Raw genomic sequence first — 19,417 nt, 5'->3', positions numbered from 1 at the left:
TCTGTCAGAGACTGGACCCAAAAACTCACTGAGTTACAACATAAATCTGCATTTGAGCGACATTTGAGCTGCTCTGTTACATTTGACTGACCTGTAGAATGTGCTGATGTCGTATAAGTATAAAATATATTTTATAATAAACATTTAGTGTCCACAAACATAAGGACACAGCAGCAGAACAGTGTCATCAGCAGTATTTAGTATACTGATACTATGCAGCTGATGGTTTCAACATTCTCTGGGGGGGATGCTAACTGGAGGCTCTGCTCTGACTGAAGCTCTGTTAGACTTTAATCTGAACTTTGTTTTAACACAATTTGACAAAAAAGAACTGACTTTGCTGGAACAACAGGTGAGCTGATTCATGCTGTTAAACATGTCCCTCTAAAATAACATTACAGGCACAAGCTAGCTAACATTAGCATTAGCATTAGCATTAGCTAACAGTTTTTCAATGAATCACTCTCACCTTTTTGTGCAAAATCAAACTCCTGAACAGGACCATGAGCTCAGACTGATCACTCCTGCACATGAGCTCTTTAAATCACCATGGTAACAGCTGCACATTCCTCTATAGACATACAGGTAGAAACTTCCCCTTATCATGGCCCTCTTCAGTTTGTACCACAGACTGTAAAGACGTGACTGAGTGAATGTGACGTCACTTCAGCTCCAAATGAAGCTCACTGAGGACAGCAGTTATAGCGGCTAATCTGCAACTAGGACCATATCTGGAAATCTGAGAGTGAAACGAAAGAGCTAATCTGGAGCGAGGATGTTGAAGGTAATGCCCCTTCCTGCCCACTGCCCCAGTGGTCACTCAGCAACGTATATGTCAATCAAACAGCGTCTGATGGATCTGCTATTAATGTTCATATCTTGATTTTGGGACAAAATAGTGAAAAAAAAAACAAGATCATGTAGAGCGGGTTAATACGAACATTTAAGACTCAGGAAGTGCGCACATGTTCACTTTGTGTTTGGAACGCAGCGGCTAGCACGTTAGCTACGTCCATTAATATAAACAGTCTATGGTTCATATGTGTCCAGTTTCATGTGTTACAGATATATGTGGTATGTTATTAGAGTGTTGTGTGTTATTAGTGTGTTGTGTGTTATTAGTGTGTTGTGTGTTATTAGCATGTTGTGTGTTATTAGTGTGTTGTGTGTTATTAGCGTGTTGTATGTAGCATTATGATCTCACACATGTCCGGTCTCGTGCGCTGCGACGAACGCTGAGGAGAAGCCGTCGTCCATCACCAGAACACAACTACGGATCAGACGACACATGCCTGTGACCGGAGCATAACCTGGAACATACAGAAAACAACAACAAACTAAAGCAAATTCAGCTCACACCAATCCACAAGAAAACCAGAGTAAAGTCTGTGCTTCAGTCTGAGGACGTAGAGGACGGACGTGTCCAATGGACGGACGTGTCCAATGGACGGACGTGTCCAATGGACGGACGTGTCCAATGGACGGACGTGTCCAATGGCCCAGGGACCAAATGTGGCCCTCAGACAATTTGTTTTACATCTGCTTTAGTCCAGGTCCTAGGGTTTAGGGAGTGTTAGCCTGCAGGTCTGGTCTGGTCCGGTCCGGTCTCTGGTCTGGTCTCTGGTCTAGTCTGGTCTTTGGTCTTTGGTCTCTGGTCTCTGGTCTCTGGTCTGGTCTCTGGTCTGATCTGGTCTCTGGTCTGGTCTGGTCTCTGGTCTGGTCTGGTCTGGTCCGGTCTCTGGTCCGGTCTCTGGTCTGGTCTCTGGTCTGGTCTGGTCTTACCCTGCATGCCTGAAGGTCCAAACTCCTGTCTGCTGAGGTAGATGGTGTGGTCGTGTTTCTGATCTTCTTGTTGGTCTCTCTGGTGGAGGTACGACCAGGTGCAGACCTTCTGCAGACTTTTCTGAGGATCCCCCACAGAGATCAGCTCCTGGGACTAAAGAGACCAGGTCAAAACCAGGACTAAACCAGGACTAAACAAGGTCTAAATCAGGACTAAACCAGGTCTAAATCAGGACTAAACCAGGTCTAAATCAGGACTAAACCAGGACTGAAGGTCTTAAAATTCTACTTCATTCCTAATTTAATATCACTAATACATATATTAGACGTATAATTAACTGTATAGTAGCAGTAATGATATTTTGCGTTGTAGTAATAGTAGTAGTACTACTAGCAGTAGTAGTACTTGTGTAGTAGTACTTTTGTAGTACCTTGGTGGGAGAGAGCAGTACGATCTGCACCAGTACAATGTTGATGTTTGCTCCCAGAGACGGCTCCTGATAAATCTCATTCACCTGGAACACACAAGGGGGCGCTGTAACCAAATATATTCAACCACATTTTCAATTTATTTATGTGTTAAAAAAGAAAAGATCTGATCAGGTACAAAACCCAAACAAGATTAACTTGAAAATGAAAAATAAAATAGATGATGTGTTTGAGCAGAGTTTAGAGTCTGTGGTTAAATGAAGGAATTACCCCTGTGTGTGTATGACCCCTCTCTGACCTCTGTGTGACCCCTGTGTGACCCCTGTGTGTGTATGACCCCTCTCTGACCTCTGTGTGACCCCTCTCTGACCCCTGTGTGTGTATGACCCCTCTCTGACCTCTGTGTGACCCCTGTGTGACCCCTGTGTGTATGACCCCTCTCTGACCTCTGTGTGACCCCTCTCTGACCTCTGTGTGTGTATGACCCCTCTCTGACCCCTGTGTGTGTATGACCCCTCTCTGACCTCTGTGTGTATGACCCCTCTCTGACCTCTGTGTGACCCCTGCGTGTGTATGACCCCTCTCTGACCTCTATGTGACCCCTCTCTGACCCCGTGTGTGTATGACCCCTCTCTGACCTCTCTGTGTGTATGACCCCTCTCTGACCTCTGTGTGTGTATGACCCCTCTCTGACCTCTGTGTGACCCCTGTGTGACCCCTGTGTGACCCCTGTGTGTGTATGACCCCTCTCTGACCTCTGTGTGACCTCAGGATAGGGTTAGGGGTCAGGGGTCAGAGTGTGATACCTACGATGTGCATGAAGGTCAGGAGGTATCTCTGGATGTTCTCTCGGCCGTGAAACAGGAGAACGGAGTAATCCACCGCCAACAGAACCTGCACGTTTCAACAAATACATCAAATACATCAAATACATCAAATACATCAAATACATCAAATACATCAAATACATCAAATACATCAAATACATCAAATATATCAAATACATCAAATACATCAAATACATCAAATACATCAAATTTATCAAATATATCAAATACATCAAATACTTCAAATACATCAAATATATCAAATATATCAAATATATCAAATACATCAAATATACACATAAAAAACGACTATTAGTCTCATCGCAAGTATCATAGCAACCACAGAGCCAATCAGGAGTGAGGCTGTCGAGGTAATGCCACTTCCCGCTTTAGCAGAGAGCGGGCGCTTAGCAACACTATCAATCAAACCTGTTGCTAACGCTAGCAGGAGCGACCTCAGGGATGGAGGCGCCTCATGTAAAAACAGGATAGAACCGGCATTTTAAGGTCAGAATGACGAGTCTGACAGCTGCAGTGAGAGGCCACGGCTTTTCAATAGAAACTCAACTGAAGCCAGTGGAGTCGACGGAGCCGAGTCGCGCGCAGACTCACTTCCTGTTTGAAACACGGGTGGCGGGTTTGCTACGTCCAGCGATCTACAGTCTATGGTCTCACCTCGATGTGGAAGAGTTCTGCCTCTCTGGACCTCCTCCTCCTCCTCTTCAGAGTTTGGACCGGGTCAGACCAGGACCTCAGCCTCTGGACCTCAGGACCCAAGACCGGACCTAAAACGAGGACCAAAACAGAGATGGGTCAGAACCAGAGCAGAGAGGAGACTCACGAGGAGGTGAGCTACAGGAGGAGAGCCAGAGGAGGAGACAGGAGCAGAGCCAGAGGAGGAGAGCCAGGGGAGGAGACAGGAGCAGAGCCAGAGGAGGAGAGCCAGAGGAGGAGAGCCAGAGGAGGAGACAGGAGCAGAGCCAGAGGAGGAGAGCCAGAGGAGGAGAGCCAGAGGAGCAGAGCCAGAGGAGGAGACAGGAGGAGAGCCAGAGGAGGAGACAGGAGCAGAGCCAGAGGAGGAGACAGGAGCAGAGCCAGAGGAGGAGAGCCAGAGGAGGAGAGCCAGAGGAGGAGACAGGAGCAGAGCCAGAGGAGGAGAGCCAGAGAAGGAGACAGGAGCAGAGCCAGAGGAGGAGAGCCAGAGGAGGAGACAGGAGCAGAGCCAGAGGAGCAGACGAGCAGAGCCAGAGGAGGAGAGCCAGAGGAGGAGACAGGAGCAGAGCCAGAGGAGGAGAGCCAGAGGAGGAGACAGGAGCAGAGCCAGAGGAGGAGAGCCAGAGGAGGAGACAGGAGCAGAGCCAGAGGAGGAGACAGGAGCAGAGCCAGAGGAGGAGAGCCAGAGGAGGAGAGCCAGAGGAGGAGAGCCAGAGGAGGAGAGCCAGAGGAGGAGACAGGAGCAGAGCCAGAGGAGGAGACAGGAGCAGAGCCAGAGGAGGAGAGCCAGAGGAGGAGAGCCAGAGGAGGAGAGCCAGAGGAGGAGACAGGAGCAGAGCCAGAGGAGGAGAGCCAGAGGAGGAGACAGGAGCAGAGCCAGAGGAGGAGAGCCAGAGGAGGAGAGCCAGAGGAGGAGAGCCAGAGGAGGAGACAGGAGCAGAGCCAGAGGAGGAGAGCCAGAGAAGGAGACAGGAGCAGAGCCAGAGGAGGAGACAGGAGCAGAGCCAGAGGAGGAGACAGGAGCAGAGCCAGAGGAGGAGACAGGAGCAGAGCCAGAGGAGGAGACAGGAGCAGACCTTCTGAGGCCTTTGTGCTGAAAAATCTTGTTCAGTGTTGAGTTTAAACAAAACTTTTCCACAGATGTGTTTTATTTGGTCTCCTTCATATTTAAATAAAAGATGTGAGTCCAAACCAAACTCATAAAAGACTTTAGTCCCAGACTAGGATCAGAACCAGGACTTGGGATCTAGACCGGAAAAAAAAAAACAGACCAGAACCAACTGAGACCAAGTTCAGGTCTGGAGAAAGGTCCAGTCCTGACCGAGATCCCAGCTCAGACCTGGTCCTGATCGTGGCTCAGATCCGGTCCTGATCGTGGCTCACAGGCGGTCCTGATCGTGGCTCACAGGCGGTCCTGATCGTGGCTCACAGGCGGTCCTGATCGTGGCTCAGATCCGGTCCTGATTGTGGCTCACAGGCGGTCCTGATTGTGGCTCACAGGCGGTCCTGATCGTGGCTCACAGGCGGTCCTGATCGTGGCTCAGATCCGGTCCTGATCGTGGCTCACAGGCGGTCCTGATCGTGGCTCACAGGCGGTCCTGATCGTGGCTCAGATCCGGTCCTGATCGTGGCTCACAGGCGGTCCTGATCGTGGCTCACAGGTGGTCCTGATCGTGGCTCACAGGCGGTCCTGGTCTCATGTCAGACTTACCTCTGAGGAAGTCTGTGGGCGGGGACTCCCGTGCTGCGCTCTGATTGGCTGGGTTCTGGTCCGGTGTCAGGTCCGAGTCTCTGTAAACCACATGGTCCTGGTCTGATCCAGAGCAGTTCTTTAGAACAGGCTCAATGTAAAAATCCCCAAAAGGACTGAGGATCAGGCCCTCCTGAAACAGACAGGTCATATTATGAAATATACCACATGGCATATGTATAAGTACATGTATATGCAAGTACATGTATATGTACATGTATAAGTACATGTATATGCACATGTATATATACATGTATTATGACTGGATGAGAGGGCTGAGTGTGTGTGTGTGTGTATATATATATATATATATTTATATTTATATATTTATATATATATATGCACTCAGCCCCTCATCATGCACATGCTCATGGCAAACTTCAAATGGCAAAGTCTCACATTTTAAATCATTACAGTATTTTAAATATATACATTACCAGTCCTTTGCAGATGCTGAGCACTGCTGTGATGCGTGAGTCATTAGAGGCGTGGCCTGAGTACAGGCAGTGCTGCTTTGTGATTGGCTCGGACACTCCTGATTCCTCCCACAGGAGGGTGGCACCTGGAGCCATGACCTGTGTGTTGATTCGCAGATGCAGCTGTAGCTCCGCCCCCTGCAGAGTAAGGTTAAAAAACACTTCCTGTTCCGGAGGGCGAGGCCAGGGGGCGTGTCTCTTCTGGCGAGGGGCGGGATCAGACAGGACACGGCCCTCTGAGTCTGTCCTGATTGGACGAACCACAGTGAAATCTGACAGGACGTGATGTAAGAGCTCTGTGGAAGAAATTACATCATCAGCGTGACTGATGAGAGTTATTTATGAAATATTTAATCAATATTGATTAGAGTATGTGTTTGTTTGTATGTATATATATATATAAGCTCATGTCAGGCATCATCATAAGTGAACGCATGGATCAATACATGAGCACAGAAGAGCATCGGCAAAGACACCAGAGGAGCCAAACACCAGCTCCTGGTCGACTGAACAGTCGCCTGAGACTGCAGGACCCGTCAGACCAACCTGTGCACTGTCTGGACTGATACAAGAAAGACTCACATGGATCACTGAATGGAGCTGTACAACATCTACAGGACTCTAAGAGCCTTCAGCTCCAGGAGGTTGTGGAAAACCACCCTTGAGGCCAAAGACCACTTTCACAAGTGACCATCAAATGTGGCATATACCAAGGAGACTGTCCTCACTGCTGTTCAGCAGAGGTCTGAACCTCCTCAGACAAATCATCAACAACACTGGCTATAGATACGACTCATGAATGGGACAACCATCAGTCACCTCCTCTACATGGACGACATCAAACTGTACGTTAAGAATGAGACATCGACTCACTGATCCACACCACCAGGATCTACACCACCAGGATCTACACCACCAGGATCTACAGCACCAGGATCTACAGCACCAGGATCTACACCACCAGGATCTACAGCACCAGGATCTACACCACCAGGATCTACAGCACCAGGATCTACACCACCAGGATCTACAGCACAGACACTGGAATGTCATTTGGGCTTGAGAAGTGCAGCCAGATGGTGACAAAGAGAGGGAAGGTTGTCCACACAGAAGGGGTCTGTCTCCCAGAAGGAACAATAGCAGTCAGGACAGTTACAAGGACCTTGGTGTCCCACAAGCAAATGGCAACAAGAGGAAACAAGGAAAGCAGCCACGGCCAAATACCTCAGACGAGTAAAACAAGTCCTAAGGAGTCAGCTCAATGGAACAAGACCCAGGCAATAAACAGCTACGCCCTGTCAGTAATCAGGTACCAGCAGAATCATCAGCCAAAGGAGGAGATACAGACCACAGATGTTAAGACCCCAAAGCTCCTGACCTGCATGGAGGTTCCATCCCAAATCCAGCACCCTGAGACTGTACACGAGCCATAAGGAAGGAGGCCGAGGACTAGTGAGTGTGAGAGCCACAGTCCAGGATAAAACATCCAAGATCCGTAAGTACATCAAGGAAAAGGCCCCAACAGACGATGTGCTCAGTGTCTCAAGACAGTGGAGCGCAGAGGAAGAGGTGCTGGAGGAACCATCATGGAAGAACAAGCCCCTGCACGGGATGTACCACCAGAACAGAACTGATCTCTGATAACTGAACATGGCTGATCTCAAGAAATCCTCCCAATGTCTTGAGAGAGCTGATCTGAAGGACAGAGGCTCATCCTGGAGCAAAGGAGCATCAGAGCAATGGAGGCCCGGATCTACCACACCAGACAAGACCCAAGGTGTAAGCTGTGCAAAGAGGCCCCTGAGACAATCCAGCACATAACTGCAGGTGTAAGATGCTGCACGGAAAGCAAACATGGAGCGACATAAACAAGTGGAGCCATAGTGAAACATCTGTGCAGAGTACGGACTGGAAATCCCGAGGTCAAGGTGGGAAACAACTCCAAAGGGCGTGGAGAATGATTGAGTAAAGATCCTGTGGGACTTCAGATACAGACTGACAGAATGAACCAACCGGACACTGTGAAGGTGGAGAAACAACAGAGCAAAGCCATTGGACATCACAGAACCAAGGGAACGTCAGGAGAAAGGAACATGAGAAACTGGAGAAATACCAGGGGCTCAAAGAAGAGCTGGAGAAGGCCTGGAAGGTGAAGGTATCAGTGGTGCCCGTGGTCATCAGAGAACTCGGGGCAGTAACCGCCAAACTGGAGGAGGCTACAGCAGATCCCAGGAAAAACATCAGACATCTCCGTCCAGAAAAGTGCAGGAACATCAGAGATACAGTAGAACCCTCAAGCTCCCAGGCACCGAGCACGAAAAAGAGGGGATGAGAGACCATCCACAGAGGGGGGGAGGATATATATATATATATATATATATATATATATATATAGGAAATCTGAACCTAGAACCTTACACAGTGGGTGTGTCTGAAAAAGACAGACAGTTGAGATTCTGGTCTTTTTCAAACCTACAAACACTTTAAGACAAAAACTGGTTCATCCAAAGGACAAAACCCTGAGACATAAACAAAGTGATGTGTGTCCTCCATGTCCTCCATTCAGTGAAGAGTGAGAGTCACACTGGAGAAACTAAACACTCCAAACCAACACTGAGAGAGAGCAGCTCAGGACACAGTCTGCTGTTCATCTACATAAGAGAATAAACAGAGAGAACAGCTCAGGACACAGTCTGCTGTTCATCTACATAAGAGAATAAACAGAGAGAACAGCTCAGGACACAGTCTGCTGTTCATCTACATAAGAGAATAAACAGAGAGAACAGCTCAGGACACAGTCTGCTGTTCATCTGGGGTCAGAGGGTCAGATCTGAGCCAGAGAAAAGAAATGGTTTGAGACGAGGGTTAAAGAAGATATTTTTGTTAGAAAACACAATCCTTAAACAGGAATGGAGCCTGAGACATCACCTGTCCTCCATCTATAACTCCACCCTCAGACCCAAAGCAAACAAAGGAAACACAGAGAACAATAGAGTGAGCCAGGAGAGCTATTAAAGGTTGAACGTGGGCCATTAAGGCTGAAACTGAAGACAATAGCTGTTTACATTTTCAGTGTTAGCTCCTCCTTCAGACTGATATAAGGCAGTGTCCAGCAGGAATCTGACCAGAACTGAAGAAGAGCCAAACATCTTCAGTCCTACAACGATTTGTCCAGTGACAGATTTAAACTTCGTCTTTTGTTATTACAAAACTGATCCTAATATTCTGTAACTGTTCTTTACCTTTTACAGCTTTGTATGAATAAAAGTTCAAACTTATGGGACAATCTAGGCCAAACTCAGCCTTTAAATGACCTCATCATCATTACATCATCATTACATCATCATTACATCATCATTACCAGCCAATGTTCCCGGATCGATACTGATACTTGATACCAGTATCGGTATTGGTGCATTAACTCTGTGGTGTTTAGATGCCACAGTGTGAACAGGACCTGAGTCATTTTGAAATGATTTGAATAAAAATAAAACCAGAGCCGTGTTTTTCCTCTGACTCAGACTGAAGCAGAATCCTGTCCTGATCTGAACCCCAATCTGAGTCCAGACTTTGGTCTGGGTTTAGTCCTGGTTTAGTCCAGGTTTAGTCCAGGTTTAGTCCAGGTTTAGTCCAGGTTTAGTCCTGGTTTAGCCCTGATTTAGACCTGGTTTAGCCCTGGTTTAGCCCTGGTTTAGCCCTGGTTTAGCCCTGGTTTAGTCCAGGTTTAGCCCTGGTTTAGTCCAGGTTTAGCCCTGGTTTAGTCCAGGTTTAGTCCTGGTTTAGCCCTGGTTTAGACCTGGTTTAGTTCTGGTTTAGTCCCAGAGGAGCTCAGTGGAATCTCAGACACGTTTCTGTGTTTTTCTTTTTTCTGTTTTTCCATTCCGTCTGGAATCTGACTCTGAAGAGAACTCACAGCTTGACCCCCACCCCTCTCCCTCCCTCTCTTCTTCCTCCCTCTTTCCCCTCACACCCCATCCCTTCCTTTCAGGACAGTCCCGGTATGTCTGATGCAGAGGACAGGTTCTAACTTCACGTCTCTGTCTCTCTTCCTCTCCTTCTCTCTCTCCCTCCTCCTCCCTCTCCCTGTTGTTTTTTCTCCTTCTCTTTCGCTCTCCCTCCTCCCTCTGTCTTTCTCTCTCCTTCTCCCTCCCTCCTCCCATTATCTTCTTCCCTCCCTCCTCCCTCTCTCTCCCTCCCTCTGTCTTCTCTCTCCTTCTCTCTCCCTCCCTCTGTCTTCTCTCTCCCTCCCTCCTCCCTCTCCCTCTGTCTTCTCTCTCCTTTTCTCTCCCTCCCTCCTCCCTCTGTCTTCTCTCCCCCTCCCTCTGTCTCTCTCTCTCCCTCTGTCTTCTCTCTCTCCCTCTGTCTTCTCTCTCCCTCCCTCTCCCTCTGTCTCTCCCCCTCCCTGTCTCTCTCTCTCCCTCCCTCCACCCTCTGTCTTCTCTCTCTCACCCTCCTCCCTCTGTCTCTCTCTCTCCCTCCCTCCTCCATCTGTCTTCTCTCTCCCTCTCTCTCCCTCTGTCTTCTCTCTCTCTCTCCCTCTGTCTCTCTCTCTCCCTCCCTCCCTCCACCCTCTGTCTCTCTCTCCCTCCCTCCTCCCTCTGTCTTCTCTCTCTCACCCTCCTCTCTCTCCCTCCCTCTCCCTCTGTCTTCTCTCTCTCTCCCTCCTCCCTCTGTCTCTCTCTCCCTCCCTCCACCCTCTGTCTTCTCTCTCCCTCTCTCTCCCTCTGTCTTCTCTCTCTCCCTCTGTCTCTCTCTCTCCCTCCCTCCTCCCTCTGTCTCTCTCTCTCCCTCCCTCCTCCCTCTGTCTTCTCTCTCTCACCCTCCTCTCTCTCTCCCTCCTTCTCCCTCTGTCTCTCTCTCCCTCCCTCCACCCTCTGTCTTCTCTCTCTCACCCTCCTCTCTCTCTCCCTCCTCCCTCTGTCTTCTCTCTCCCTCTGTCTTCTCTCTCTCTCTCCCTCTGTCTCTCTCTCTCCCTCCCTCCTCCCTCTGTCTCTCTCTCTCCCTCCCTCTGTCTCTCTCTCTCCCTCCCTCCTCCATCTGTCTTCCACTCTCCTTCTCTTCTTCCTTCGCCTTAACTTCATGTTGACCTTGACTTCACCTTTGACCTGAGGCGCTCATAATGTTCCGTAATGTTTAAAGTCTTTAATGTTTTGTGAGGGGTCTGCCGCCTCCGTCTGAAGCCACATGTGGAGAGTCTGTTTCAGAGGAAATCCAGCTTTGATAATAATAAAGATTATTCTGAAGTTTGTTAAATGATTTGCAGGAGACGAGACGCTGTTTGGTCCCACGCCTCCAGGGGGCGACCTCAAACTGGACAAATACAGAACGTTACATTACTTTGAATTTTTATCTTGTCACTTGTATTAAAATCACTCACGGCTCGTCCTGACGTCGGTTTGGGCCAGTGCGGCTCGTCCTGACGTCGGTTTGGGCCAGTGCGGCTCTTTCTGAGTGTTATGTCTCACGTTTGTGTCGTCTGTTTAATATTTAAAGTCTTTCAGATTGTAATGATGTCAAACCTGTACATGATGACACTTTTTTATGAGATGTTTATAAGAAAAATCCCAAAGGAAAAAAGTGGAGGCTTTAGTGACATAAAGCTGCACGCTGGCGGGTTCCAGACTGGAGAATGTGATGATGTCATGCTGCGGGTACGAGCCAGATTCATCGCATTACAGTGAGCCACGAAATATCCACAACATAAACTCACAAAGTTTGAACCAGATTATTTCTATCAGTGACAGAACAAAACTCTGCATTTGAACTGGATTCATGTCACTGCCCCGTCACCTATGACATCACCTATGACATCACCTATGACATCACCTATGACATCACCTATGACATCACCCATCACCTGAAACTCCGTCTGAGCTTCACGTCTGAACCAAAACATCACTGACCTGAGTGACGTGAGGCTCTGACCTGAGGCAAAGCAAATTTATTTGTACAGCACAATTCGTACACAAAGTAATTTAAAGAGCTTTACAGAAAAACGAAAGACATTAAAATCACAATATAATAAATCAAAACATAAATAATCACCATAAATGAACATTGAAGGAGAAAAGTTCAGAAGTTCAGTGGTATAAAGATAAACAGACCTCTTTTGAGCCTGGATTTAAACATTGTCAAAGTCGAGTCTGTCTCACATTTTCAGGAAGAATGTTCCAGGTTTTAGCTTCATAAAACTCAAAGACTGATTCCCCACGTTCAGTCCTGACTCTGGACCAGCAGGAGGCCGGTCCTGAAGTCCTCCTCATGTGAGATGGTTCATGTGGCTCATGTGGGAGATGTTCTTTGGTGCTGGTCCATGACTTGTTCACAATCAGAGCTGCTTTAAAGTCTCTGAGCCACAGGAGCCAGAGACCTGAGCCACAGGACACATGTGTGAAGTACTTCCTGGTTCTTTTTTGATTTTAGGTGGTAAAAAGCTGCAGATGTTATTGATTTGATGTGGCTGTTAAAGTTCAAGTCTGAGTCCATTTTTACCTCTAGATTTCTGTCCTGAGTTGAAGGTTTTAGAGAGAGAGACTGGAGGTGACACTGACACTTTATGTTTCTGTGACTTGAGTCTTGTCTGAGTTTATCTGGACAAAGTTGTTTTTCCTCCACACACTGATCTGTTGATGCAGTGAATCCACTGGTCCATATTCACCTGCTGCAGTGAGACATAGATCTGACTCGTCTGCAGAGTTGTGTGTGACACATTATTGTTGTGTATTAACTGTCCTAACAGCAGCATGTAGAGACTGAACAACAGGGGTCCCAGGACTGACCCCTGGGGCACCCACAGGTCAGGGACAGTTTATATGAGACACATTTTCCAATTTCAACAAAGTACTCCCTGTTTTCTAAATAGGACTTGAACCAGTTTAGTGCCGTACCACAGATGCCCTCCCAGTCCTCTAGTCTCTGTAGGAGGATCCCATGATCCACAGAGTCAAAGGAAACACTCAGATCTAACAGGATCAACACTGAGACTGTGCATCAGTGTCAGGAGGACGTCATGTGTCCTTGATCAGAGCATCTCAGTCTGTGGTGGGTCTAAAACCTGAAAACATCAAAGGAGTTGTTCATTTGGAGAAAGTTAATAAACTGTTGGTAAACAGCTTTTTCAAGGACTTTGCCAAGAAACAGCAGATTTGAGATCGGTCAGTAATTGTTCAATATTGTGTTTTGGACACTTGGGTGAAGAGAGGAGCAGAGCTGTCAACCGATCACTACCGGGTGGTGAGTTGGATCCGCTGGTGGAGGAGGAAGCCAGACAGACCTGGCAGACCCAAGCGCATCGTGAGGGTCTGTTGAGAATGTCTAGTGGAGACCTCTATCGGGGGGTCTTCAACTCACACCTCCGGGAGAGCTTCTCCCAGATCCCGGGGAGGCTGGGATATGCTATCCTGGACCATGTTCTCCTCTTCTATTGTCGATGCAAACCTATTGAGCCTTGTTGGCTTGTGGGACTCCTGAGGCAGCTGATGAGTACCAGCGGGCCAAACGTGCCGTGGCTCATGAGGTCGCCGAGGCAAAAACTTGGGGGTTGGGGACCACAGGATCTCATCTCTGCTGTTTACAGATGATGTTGTCCTGATGCTTCAGGACATGCAGCTCTGGGGCAGTTTGAGTCGAGTGTGAAGTGTCTGGGATGAGAATCAGCTCCTCTAAATCTGAGGCCATGGTTCTCGACCGGAAAAAGGTGGCGCCCTCTGCAGATGGAGAGTCTCTGCCTCAAGTGGAGGAGTTCAAGTAGGGGGAGGATGGAGCGTGAGATTGACAGTTGGATCAGCGTCTGCAGTGATGTTGTCTCTGTGTCGTCTGTTGTGGTGAAGAAGGAGCTGAGTCCAAAGACAAAGCTCTGGATTTACCTCAGTCTGTTCACCTCATGAGTCTGGGTCATGACTGAAAGGACAAGATCAAGATACAAACGACTGAAATGAGTTTCCTCCATAGGGTGGCCAGGCACTCCCTTAGAGAGAGGGGGAGGAGCTCAGTCACGCGAGAGAAGCTCGGACAAGAGCCGCTGCTCCTCCATGTAGAGGAGCAGCTGAGGCTCAGGCGTCTGCTCAGGATGCCTCCTGGACACCTCCCTGGGGAGGTGTTCATGCCCCACTGGGAGGAGGCCCCGGTGAAGACACAGGGACTATATCTCTGGGCTGGACTGGGAACGCCTTGGGGTCCCACCGGAAGAGCTGGAGGACATGTCTGGGGTGAGCGAAGTCTGGGAATCCCTACTTAGACCGATGGCCCCGCGGCCTGGCCCCAGATAAGAGGAAGAACATGGATGGATGGATGATCATAACTGTTGTGTAATTTGGACATGTTTTGACCCTTGTTTACATTACGGTTGCTAGGTAACAGTTATGACATCACTGCTCGTGTCCAACCCCGACGTAACATATTAAACTTCACCAAGTCACCAGCCAGATCAGTTAAGTGAGAAAAACAGCTTTTTGTAAATGTGCCCAGACCTGGAGGTGACGGGGCCTTTGCTGAGGCTGTCCCCAAACTATGGAACAGTTTATACCTCAGAGCTGCTCCTCTGGAGTCTTTTAAATCTGCTCTTAACACACATTTCTTTGCGTTGGCGTTTAATAATTGTGCATTTGTAATATTTTCATAAATGAACTTATCCTCATGTTTTTATTGTACGTGTGACGCACTTTGAGGAGCTGCAGTTTTTGTAAATGTGTTGCAGACATTGACATTGTGAGGCACTGACCTTTGACATGTAACCTGATGTGCGGCATTAACCTTTGACCTATGACCTGATGTGAAACACTGACCTGAGGGAGACTGAAGCAGAGCCGGTCGGGTCTGGAGCCACAGTCCACAGCAGAGCCACAGAAAGAGTCCTGACAACCCCCAGCCCATGGTCCAGGGTCCTCTGGAGTCCTGCTTCAGTCCTGCTTCAGTCCTGGTCTAGTCCTGGTCTAGTCCTGGTCTAGTCCTGGTCTAGTCCTGGTCTAGTCCTGGTCTAGTCCTGGTCTAGTCCTGGTTTAGTCATGGGCCTGGTTCAGAGTGATCCAGGTGTAGTCCAAGTTCCTGGTTTGATCCTGTTTCAAAGATCCAGATTATAAACTGAGGAAAAGTTTTAGTTTAGACCTGGTTTAGTCCTGGTTTAGACCTGGTTTAGTCCTGGTTTAGTCCTGGTTTAGTCCTGGTTTAGTCCTGGTTTAGACCTGGTTTAGTCCTGGTTTAGTCCTGGTTTGGTCCTGGTTTAGACCTGGTTTAGACCTGGTTTAGTCCTGGTTTAGTCCTGGTTTAGTCCTGGTTTGGTCCTGGTTTAGACCTGGTTTAGACCTGGTTTGGTCCTGTTTTTCAGGTGCAGAATTCATCAGAAACCTTCAGTTTGATCCAGATGTTGCATAAACACTGGTCATGGTTGGTCCTGGTTCACTTTTAATCCAGTTTCCGTCCAGATTTAGACCTGCAGCAGTCCTAGTTTGAATCCTAGTTTGAATCCTGGTTTAGTCCTGGCTTGGTCCTGGTCCAGTTCTGGTTTCGTTCAGTTCTGGCTTGATCCTGGTCTGATCCTGGTCCAGTTCTGGTTTATTCTCTGTGTTGGTCACAGTTGGTCAGACACATGTGCAGGAGACAGGAGCTCTCTCTCTCTCTCTCTGCTCCTGTCAGTCGATTAACCCTTTCCCCTCTCTCTCTACTCTCTCTCTCTCTTCTCTTTCTATTGTGCCCCCCTCCCCTCTCTCTCTCTCCTCTCTCTCTGTTTTTCTGCTCTGTTAACTCTCTCTCGCCCTGTGCTCTAGTCTCCGGTTACTCCTCCTCCCTCTTTCCCTCCCTCTCGTCTGAACCTAATCTTTCTCTGTCTCTCCTCCCTCTTTTCTGTCTGTTCTTGTGGTGGCAAGTGTCTCTCTCCCTCCACCCCCCCTTCCCTTCTATCCTCCCACACACTCTTCTCTCTCTCCATCTCTCTGGACTCTGCACCTTCTATCCTTTTCCATCTTTTTTCCCTCAAGTCTGTTCTGCCTCTTTCTGGACTCTGCTCTTGCCCTCGCTCCCTCCCTCTCTCCCTCTGATCTAGTCCATCCTCCCCCTTTCTCTCTCTCCCTCCCTCTGTCTCTCCAGTCTGTCCTCCCTCTTTCTCTCTCTCTCCCTCCCTCTGTCTCTCCAGTCTGTCCTCCCTCTTTCTCTCTCTCCCTCCCTCTGTCTCTCCAGTCTGTCCTCCCTCTTTCTCTCTCTCCCCCCCTCTGTCTCTCCAGTCTGTCCTCCCTCTTTCTCTCTCTCCCTCCCTCTGTCTCTCCAGTCTGTCCTCCCTCTTTCTCTCTCTCCCTTCCTCTGTCTCTCCAGTCTGTCCTCCCTCTTTCTCTCTCTCCCTCCCTCTGTCTCTCCAGTCTGTCCTCCCTCTTTCTCTCTTTCCCTCCCTCTGTCTCTCCAGTCTGTCCTCCCTCTTTCTCTCTTTCCCTCCCTCTGTCTCTCCAGTCTGTCCTCCCTCTTTCTCTCTTTCCCTCCCTCTGTCTCTCCAGTCTGTCCTCCCTCTTTCTCTTTTTCCCTCCCTCTGTCTCTCCAGTCTGTCCTCCCTCTTTCTCTCTTTCTCTCTTTCCCTCCCTCTTTCTGTTCAGTCTTGTCATTACAGAAAAACACAAACAAATCAAACATGACATTTGTGGAGAAGTTCAAAGGTCAAGAGGAGCAGTGGCAGAGTGGTGCAGTTTGCGTGTTCTGTCTGTGTCTGTGTGGAGTTTGCGTGTTCTCTCTGTGTCTGTGTGGAGTTTGCGTGTTCTCCCTGTGTCTGTTTCCCCCATCAGCCTAAACGATGCAAAATAGGTCAAATCTAAGCCCAGGGACTGACCAAGACCAGCTAAAGATCTGGACCTGGTTTAATCCAGGTTTAATCCTGGTTTAGTCCAGGTTTAATCCTGGTTTAGTCCAGGTTTAATCCTGGTTTAATCCTGGTTTAGTCCAGGTTTAATCCTGGTTTAGTCCAGGTTTAATCCTGGTTTAATCCTGGTTTAGTCCAGGTTTAATCCTGGTTTAATCCTGGTTTAGTCCAGGTTTAATCCTGGTTTAGTCCAGGTTTAATCCTGGTTTAGTCCAGGTTTAATCCTGGTTTAGTCCAGGTTTAATCCTGGTTTAGTCCAGGTTTAATCCTGGTTTAATCCTGGTTTAGTCCAGGTTTAATCCTGGTTTAGTCCAGGTTTAATCCTGGTTTAGTCCAGGTTTAATCCTGGTTTAGTCCAGGTTTAATCCTGGTTTAGTCCAGGTTTAATCCTGGTTTAATCCTGGTTTAGTCCAGGTTTAATCCTGGTTTAGTCCAGGTTTAATCCTGGTTTAATCCTGGTTTAGTCCAGGTTTAATCCTGGTTTAGTCCAGGTTTAATCCTGGTTTAGTCCAGGTTTAATCCTGGTTTAGTCCAGGTTTAATCCTGGTTTAGTCCAGGTTTAATCCTGGTTTAATCCTGGTTTAGTCCAGGTTTAATCCTGGTTTAGTCCAGGTTTAATCCTGGTTTAGTCCAGGTTTAATCCTGGTTTAGTCCAGGTTTAATCCTGGTTTAGTCCAGGTTTAATCCTGGTTTAGTCCAGGTTTAATCCTGGTTTAGTCCAGGTTTAAGAATGGGTTGAATGTGTCACAGTGACGGTAAAGTCCATTTATCCATCCATCCATTTTCTTCCTCTTATCCCAGGCCAGCCGAGAGACATAGTCCCTCCAGTGTCTCCAGGAGGTGTCCAGGAGGCGTCCTGAGCAGACGCCTGAGCCTCAGCTGCTCCTCTTGACATGGAGGAGCAGCGGCTCTACTCCGAGCTCCTCCCGTGTGACTGAGCTCCTCACCCTCTCTCTACAGGAGCACTGGGCCTCCCTGAGGAGGAAACTCATTCTGTCGTCTTTTATCTTGATCTTGTCCTTTCGGTCCCAGACTCATGAGGTGAACAGACTGAGGTAAATCCAGAGCTTTGTCTTTGGACTCAGCTCCTTCTTCACCACAACAGACGACACAGAGACAACATCACTGCAGACGCTGATCCAACTGTCAATCTCACGCTCCATCCTCCTCGAGAACAAGACCCCGAGATACTTGAACTGCTCCACTTGAGGCAGAGACTCTCCACCTGCAGAGGGCACCACCTTTTTCTGGTGGTGTGTGGGTGTCTCTCCGTGTGGGTGGAGAGTCCATGTAAAGTCCATTCAATGAACTCAAAAGACAACGTTGTATTGAAAGCAGATTTCAGTAACATAAAAAACAGGACTAAAACCAGGACTAGACCAGGACTAGACCAGGACTAAAACATGGTTTGATAGAGCTCTGAAGGAGGAGGAACTTAGCACAAGGAGCATAGAGAGGAGGGACTCAAAGTGAAACTTATAAAACACATTAATCTGTTGTTTTGGGTGAATATGGCATTTTCAAACAATAAAAGGAAACATGAGATCTAAATATGTTATGTGTTACAGCAAATACCCTACAAGGGTAAATACTCCCTCTTTAATACCCCACAAGGGTAAATACCCAGCTCTACATTTCCAGTAAACCCAACTCTACACTTCCACCCTCCTCCCTGACAGACTGCCTCACTGAAATACAAACCTGGTTCACCTCAAACTTCCTCAAACTTAACGGCAATAAAACAGAACTCCTACTCATCGGCACCAAATCCACCCTAAGCAAAATAAATCCTTTTTCCATATCTATTGACGGCTCCTCTATCTCCCCCTCCCCTCAGGTAAAGAGTCTGGGTGTCATCCTCGACACTTTCCTTCACCTCCCATATCAACAACATCACCCGGTCCACCTACTTCCACCTCAGAAACATCCACCGCCTCCGTCCCTCACTCACCCCACACACCACCGCCATCCTCATCCACAGCCTGGTCACTTCTCGTATTGATTATTGCAATTCTCTTCTGTTTGGACTCCCACAGAAATCACTCCATAAACTCCAACTGGTCCAAAACTCAGCCGCCCACATCATCACACACACACCCTCCATCACCACATCACACCTGCACCAGCTCCACCGGCTCCATCACGCACCGTACACACTACAAAATCACACTCCTCACATACAAAGCTCTCCACAACCTGGCCCCTCCTGTCTGACCTCATTCACATCTCCACACCCGCCCGCTCCCTCCGCTCCTCCTCTTCCCTGCACCTCACTGTCCCTCCTGCCCGTCTCGTCACTATGGGGAGCAGAGCCTTCAGCTGCTCTGCTCCCCAGCTCTGGAACTCCCTCCCCCATGACCTCCGCAACACACACTCACTCCCACATTTCAAATCTAAACTCAAAACTCATGTGTTTAGAAAGGCCTTCTCACCCTGACCACTCTGACCATAACTGCTCTGTCTTTTAATCTTTGTTTTTAAATGTATTTTTAATCATTTTACATTGTTCTATTTGTATTGTGTATGTGTGTGTGTGTATGTGTGTGTACGGCGACCTTGAGAGCCTTGAAAGGGCCTAACAAATAAAATGTATTATTATTATTAT

The 19,417-nt window shown here is 48.2% G+C and overlaps 1 protein-coding gene across 2 annotated transcripts in view; it reads right to left on the bottom strand.

Annotated features, from left to right (window-relative positions):
* The window catches only part of LOC117381504 (A disintegrin and metalloproteinase with thrombospondin motifs 2-like), a 33,909-nt gene extending 18,299 nt beyond the window's left edge, over window positions 1–15,610 (bottom strand). The window contains exons 1-8 of one of the 2 annotated variants that reach the window (XM_055226591.1): window positions 14,762–15,610; window positions 5,940–6,274; window positions 5,464–5,635; window positions 3,714–3,823; window positions 3,022–3,105; window positions 2,214–2,297; window positions 1,783–1,936; window positions 1,205–1,310 (exon numbers count right to left, since the gene is read on the bottom strand). In XM_055226591.1, the coding sequence (XP_055082566.1) occupies window positions 1,205–1,310; window positions 1,783–1,936; window positions 2,214–2,297; window positions 3,022–3,105; window positions 3,714–3,823; window positions 5,464–5,635; window positions 5,940–6,274; window positions 14,762–14,849 (1,133 nt within the window). In that variant the 5' untranslated portion in view covers window positions 14,850–15,610. The remainder of the gene's footprint in view (window positions 1–1,204; window positions 1,311–1,782; window positions 1,937–2,213; window positions 2,298–3,021; window positions 3,106–3,713; window positions 3,824–5,463; window positions 5,636–5,939; window positions 6,275–14,761) is intronic. The other variant, XM_055226592.1, reaches the window with a different exon arrangement.
* Between the last annotated feature and the right edge of the window lie 3,807 nt (window positions 15,611–19,417).

This window comes from Periophthalmus magnuspinnatus, chromosome 14, assembly GCF_009829125.3.
Source record: "Periophthalmus magnuspinnatus isolate fPerMag1 chromosome 14, fPerMag1.2.pri, whole genome shotgun sequence".
NCBI classification, from domain to species: Eukaryota; Metazoa; Chordata; class Actinopteri; order Gobiiformes; family Gobiidae; genus Periophthalmus; species Periophthalmus magnuspinnatus.
This window is presented reverse-complemented; position numbering and strand designations above follow the sequence as displayed.